This window comes from Procambarus clarkii, unplaced genomic scaffold (assembly GCF_040958095.1).
Source record: "Procambarus clarkii isolate CNS0578487 unplaced genomic scaffold, FALCON_Pclarkii_2.0 HiC_scaffold_143, whole genome shotgun sequence".
Taxonomy (NCBI): Eukaryota; Metazoa; Arthropoda; class Malacostraca; order Decapoda; family Cambaridae; genus Procambarus; species Procambarus clarkii.
Genome location: NW_027189176.1, coordinates 955,120 through 960,685, shown reverse-complemented (window position 1 = coordinate 960,685; position 5,566 = coordinate 955,120). Strand labels below are relative to the sequence as shown.

Genomic DNA, 5,566 nt, shown 5'->3' with positions numbered 1-5,566 from the left:
TTTTGGGACTGGGTTTAAAATGCGCGCCGATGTCTTCCCATTTTCTTTGTTGTGCCTAGTGACCCGCAGGCGGCGCGGCACACGCCGTCGGCCCATTGTTTTTGCTCCACTGTTGTGACCGGTGTCACCTCCCCTCGCGTCTCAAACGTGTGAACATTTCAGTTATTTTCCGTGGCTATATTTCTTACTGCGGCTTTAAAAACTATCTATGCTTACTCCACGATGGATAGTGATCATGAACAAGGCCCTTCCTGGAAGAAAATTGCGAAAGAAAGGCGTGAAAAGCAGAAGCTGAGTAGTGTACAGGAGAAGTACAAGCATGTGAGACTAACTCCCTCTAAGTTTCAGGCTGTATTTGACGATTTGTCTGGGTCATCTAGTGATGAAACTGATGTCGGTATTGATACTGATGCAAGTAGTGAACATTTAGAAACAGAAACGGCCGATGAGGATTTTGATAGTGATGAAAGTGAGGAGTCTGACGTCGAGACCGCCACTCGTGCACGGCGCGGTACTGGAGCTCGTGCCAGAGCCAGACGTACCACACGTACCACACGAACCCCAGCACCAACAGATTCTGATGATGGATGGTGTAGTGACAATACTGAACCCTTTGTGGACAATTTTACAGGTACACCAGGCTTGACTGTTCCTGTACCTTCCACTGTTCTTGGTTTCATTCAACTCTTTCTGACTCAAAAATTGCTGAAATATGTTGCCTATGAAACAAATTTATATGCTTCCCAAAGTAAGGCAGGTACTGAGCAAAGGACAAAGCACAGATGGCAACCAGTGACAGTGAAAGAAATTGCTAGATATTTGGGACTGACGATCTTGATAGGTATTTTCCCGTTGCCAAGACTTAGAATATATTAGCAAACAGGCAGATTCTGGCACATACCATGTTTCAACACCTTCATCACTGGTAAGCGATTTGAAATGATTGCTAAATATTTCCATGTTTATAACAATAAGTCCATACCACCAGGCCAAGGAGTTGACAAACTTATCAAAGTTCGCTCACTCATGCAATATCTCCTGAATAGATTAAAGAGAATATACATTCCCAATAAAAAATTGAGTTTGGATGAAGGGACAATGCCATGGCGTGGCCGTCTATCTTTCAAGACCTATAATCCCAATAAACCAGATAAATACGGAATAAGGCTCTACATGCTAGCTGAAGCCACCAGTGGCTACATTTATGATTTTCAAATCTATTCAGGAGTTGGGAAAACGACGATTGACACACTTATGGCCTTGATTGAACCACTGAAGGATAAAGGTTACCATTTATATATGGACAACTATTACAATTCGGTCAGATTGAGTGAGGCACTGCTTCAAGTAGGGTTATACACCTGTGGTACCCTCAGACTGCAGCGTGGTGCACCTAAATCTCTTCAGATGCAAGCAAATGGTAAAGTGCCAGTAGATAAAACTTTATTCAAACGCAAGGACAATACTTTCATAATTTTGTGGAAAGATAAACGAATTGTTTCACTCATAACAAATTGCCACAATGCAGAAACACAACAGGTTCAACGCAGAAAACGAGTACGGAATCGTGATGGAACAACCTCAGTGCAGCAGGTAACTGTCAACAAGCCGAATGCAATCTGTGACTACAATACAAACATGAAAGGTGTTGATCACTTTGACCAAATGATCAAATATTATCACTTCACAAGGAAAACACACAAATGGACGAAAAAAATGACCTTTTATTTTGTGCAAATGGCTATCTACAATGCTTTTGTGATGTGCAACTACTATACAACAGATAGAAGGAAACTGACATTACTCCATTTCCATGAATAAGTCATTGCTGCACTATTGTTCTATAAGTCAAGTAACTGGCCTGAGGAAGATGATGACATCCCACATGCTGCTGATGTCAATGCCACTGGAGCCAATGTTGCAACACCAGGACCATCAACACCCAGACCTCCAACAGCAGGACCTTCAGGTGTGAGGCGCCCACTATTCACTTCACCTGTACCTGCAGACTTACCTTCATCGTCTGAGTCAGAAGACGAGGCTGTGATTATCACTAGTGGTGCTTCTGCTGCAACAAGACCCCGTATTGTGGATAATCCATACCGCCTCAAAAGAAACTTGTCCCATACCCAAGTAAAGATACAGAAGCGTCTGAGGTGTCGTGTGTGCAAATTGTCGGGTAAAAGGAAGGACACACACTATAAGTGCAAGACGTGTGATGTGGCATTGTGTCCTGCACCATGCTACAGTTACTGCACCATGCAGTAATGCTTGCCCACCATCCACTCCACCTATACAAAACATGGGTTGACCCTGCAAGAAACGTTTTCCAGGAGCAGGTGGAGTGGATAAAACAAATGTTCAACCCATGTCATGTTCAACACACAACACTGAGGTGGTAAGTACAAAAATTGTTATTATTTTTTTTTTCATACTTTCCCGTATTGTACAGGCAATGTTGTTCTTCAATTGGCCCTTATATGCACTATCCATCTAAAGAATTCTATTAGGAACATTTTCATACCTAAATGAGCGCTGTAAAACGAAAATTGAGATTATCACCAGGAAATAATACTAAACATTTGTGGGCGGGAATTGGGAGTGTAGCTGGAAGGCGTCTGAGCGCTCACTCATGGCTAACACATGGCTCGTCTTCAACTCGTCGGCGGTTGGAGCGTGACCAGGTTTTTTATTTTATATGCTAATGTTACTCTAGAGAATTCTATTGCGAACCATTCAGACCAAAATGAAAGACCTAGAACGAAAATTGAGGTGACCAGAGTGAAAATAGCGAAAACATTTTATCGGGTTTGCGTGCTCCTGGGTAACTCGTTCGCACTTTCTGTTTGCTGCGGGTAATTAGCCGGGCTTTTGGAGTTTATATGCATTTAGTGCTGTAGAGAATTCTATTTCGAACACAATGATACCAAATTTAATCTTGTAGAACGAGAATTGAGGTGACAAAGTTGAAGAGAGTATACACTTTTCGGAATTAACGCGCGCTCCCGTGAAACGCTGGGACCCAAATCGTATCGTTGAGGGGGTGACGCGCGGGGTGCGCGATTTAACATGTTGACCAATTTCGTTACAACTTCACATGCTTAGTGACAGATATGCGTTCTCCAAGATGTAGAAGTCACAACAAAATCCGAATAGAAACAAAGGAGAGAGAAAAAAAAGTGGTTGTCAGTTTTTTGTACAAAGGGACATAAGAATATTGCCATTGCGCAATGTATTTAAATGATATATAATAAAATATGGCATAATAACATACTAACTCATAATGTGTAAAATCTGGCCCTCCAGGTGGCACCAGCTGCATATCCACTTTGTATACCCTCCTTACTACTACTTGTCTTCTTTGTGTGTCGAACAGGTGATTGCATCTCTTTATCCCTGATTGCCAGTAAATAGGTGTGTCCCTGTAGGAGTACTGCAAGTTAGCCTTTCTTTATCGTGTTTAGTTGGTACAGAGACACTCATTAATACTAAACGTTGATATGATTATAGGTATATATATAAAATATGAAAATAATTATTGATACACAACACAACTTGTGCTGGTATTGATCCCACCAGATATAAGGGCCTGCATAATTAATTAATGGTGTTAGGTTGTTCAATATTTAGTACAACACTAGGCTATGGTAATATATATGGGACTAGGTTGATCAGTATTTAGTTCAACACTTGTGAGATATCTGGGGCTTAACTCATATATTCAATTATTTACTTATTGGATTTAATAAATCGAAGGACCACCCACTTTTGAGAAAAGAGGGAAAACTTATAAAAGTGATCATTAGAATAACACTAGAGAACCAGTGTCTATGGATAATCATTAAGAGAATAATCACTTGAAATAATGAATGGAATGTATTATTAATTAATTAAAGTCAGAGCCTCAAAGACCTACATTGGGGGGTATTTCTAGAAATTCATATATATCTAGGAACCAGTGTGGTTCGCCACCAGTTCATTGTTGAGTAAAGGATATAATTAATCTAAACTACTATAGATTCAAAATATGAGAACTCAAATTGTGAATATTAAAGATCATGAATTACTGAGCAACAGTCAGAGCAAAACACATTAATTACCAATCATCATTTCTGGTAATAATCTATTCAATGTAAAGATTCTACAGGAATTATATAAGAATCAATAATCATATTAAATAAATTTGTACGAAAAAATGTCTTTAAGACGATTTCTGTAACATCATTTCGTCATTCGTCCTCGTGGTCACAGGATCTGCACAAAGAAAGAACTCGAGGTGAATATCACGAATGATGAGAAACAACTTGATGACTCCTCGTATACATGCTGAAATTAGTGAAATTTAAGTAGCATTTGAATAGGCTACGTTTTATTTTCAATATTCATGAAAACGGAGGAATTTGTCGAAATTTTACTAACGTTGTATATTGGGTATCCTCGCTATATGACGACAGACTACTCACAAATATATAATCTAGGATGATGCATCAATCGAGAAACATATACTTAATATGAGCGTATTAAATACTGAGGTCTGCCGAAACCGCGTCAGCCAGTCCCTGGCGTCCACTGCCGTGTACATGTAATTACGGGTCTTGGCTTCAATTGTTGAAACGTTATTAACTGGCTGAGCACTATAGAACACGTTAATAAGTAATTATTAACTATTGACCGAGTATCAACGTAATTCTTGCCGATAAATTCCCCAGTCACTACCACGTGTCTCCCCACTCTTTACGCCAGGGATGCCTTCTCTCGCACAATGGCGTCGCTGCCTTCCTCAACCCGTCTCTCGCATTCACCACAGAAATTATTAATCACGAATAATTCTTTTCCGCGCAATTATGGATGTAATACGTTAACGAGAACTGGGTTGCAATTGTAGGGATTTAAATATTATCATATTCTCGTTTTATTGTGTTAAACGAGAAATGGAGAAGAATTTATTTTCTCCATGGCATTCACACGTAACAGAGAAAACTGCTACTACATAACTATTTCAGTTAATAACTCTCGGTTTTAGATTATTGGGAGTTATATTATCCGTAGGTAATTATTACACGGCATACTGATAATTTTAGAGAACCACATTCAATTCTCTAATCCATTGGTAATAAATGTGTCTAACTGGACATTATCTGACGCAATGTTGCTACTTGATTTCATGAGAATTCTAGCATTAATACGCAGATGCAATGGTTAATTTATGTTGACACTACCGTTAGTGAAATTAGTAACTACTGTAGTTAGTATATAATGCTAATGATTTATTATAATACAATAGTAGTTTATTAGTGTTGGAAATTTCCAACAACACTAGTCAATGGTAAAATGCTTCCCTTAAAAGGGGTTGGGATCTAGCTACTAGAATATTGTGTAATAGACACAAAGTGCAAAATATTTTAATTGGAGTTTTAGTTTATATTTTAAATACTTTTGTTCTTAGATAAATAATATACACAATTGTTGTTGGTAGCCTCTCATTAACCACCGGTGTTATTTTGGTAGTAATAATTATTTTATTAGTGACTTTTCGCGAAATTAAGCACCACAATCTAGTAGATAA

General features: G+C 38.8%; 1 protein-coding gene across 1 annotated transcript; it reads left to right on the top strand.

Moving 5' to 3' along the window:
- Positions 1-222: 222 nt before the first annotated feature.
- LOC138361006 (piggyBac transposable element-derived protein 4-like) lies at positions 223-2,268 on the top strand. Its single transcript, XM_069320485.1, has 3 exons — positions 223-748; positions 989-1,593; positions 1,849-2,268. The coding sequence occupies exons 1-3, from the start codon at positions 223-225 to the stop codon at positions 2,266-2,268; spliced, it is 1,551 nt and encodes a 516-aa protein (XP_069176586.1).
- The last annotated feature ends 3,298 nt before the right edge of the window (positions 2,269-5,566 follow it).

Excerpts from the sequence above, each read along its gene's own strand:
- LOC138361006 (XM_069320485.1), top strand. The coding sequence starts at position 223 with ATGGATAGTGATCATGAACAAGGCCCTTCCTGGAAGAAAATTGCGAAA. Across the intron at positions 749-988 it reads AAATTTATATGCTTCCCAAA|GCCAAGGAGTTGACAAACTT; the intron begins GTAAGGCAGGTA and ends CCATACCACCAG. Across the intron at positions 1,594-1,848 it reads GAACAACCTCAGTGCAGCAG|TCAAGTAACTGGCCTGAGGA; the intron begins GTAACTGTCAAC and ends TTGTTCTATAAG.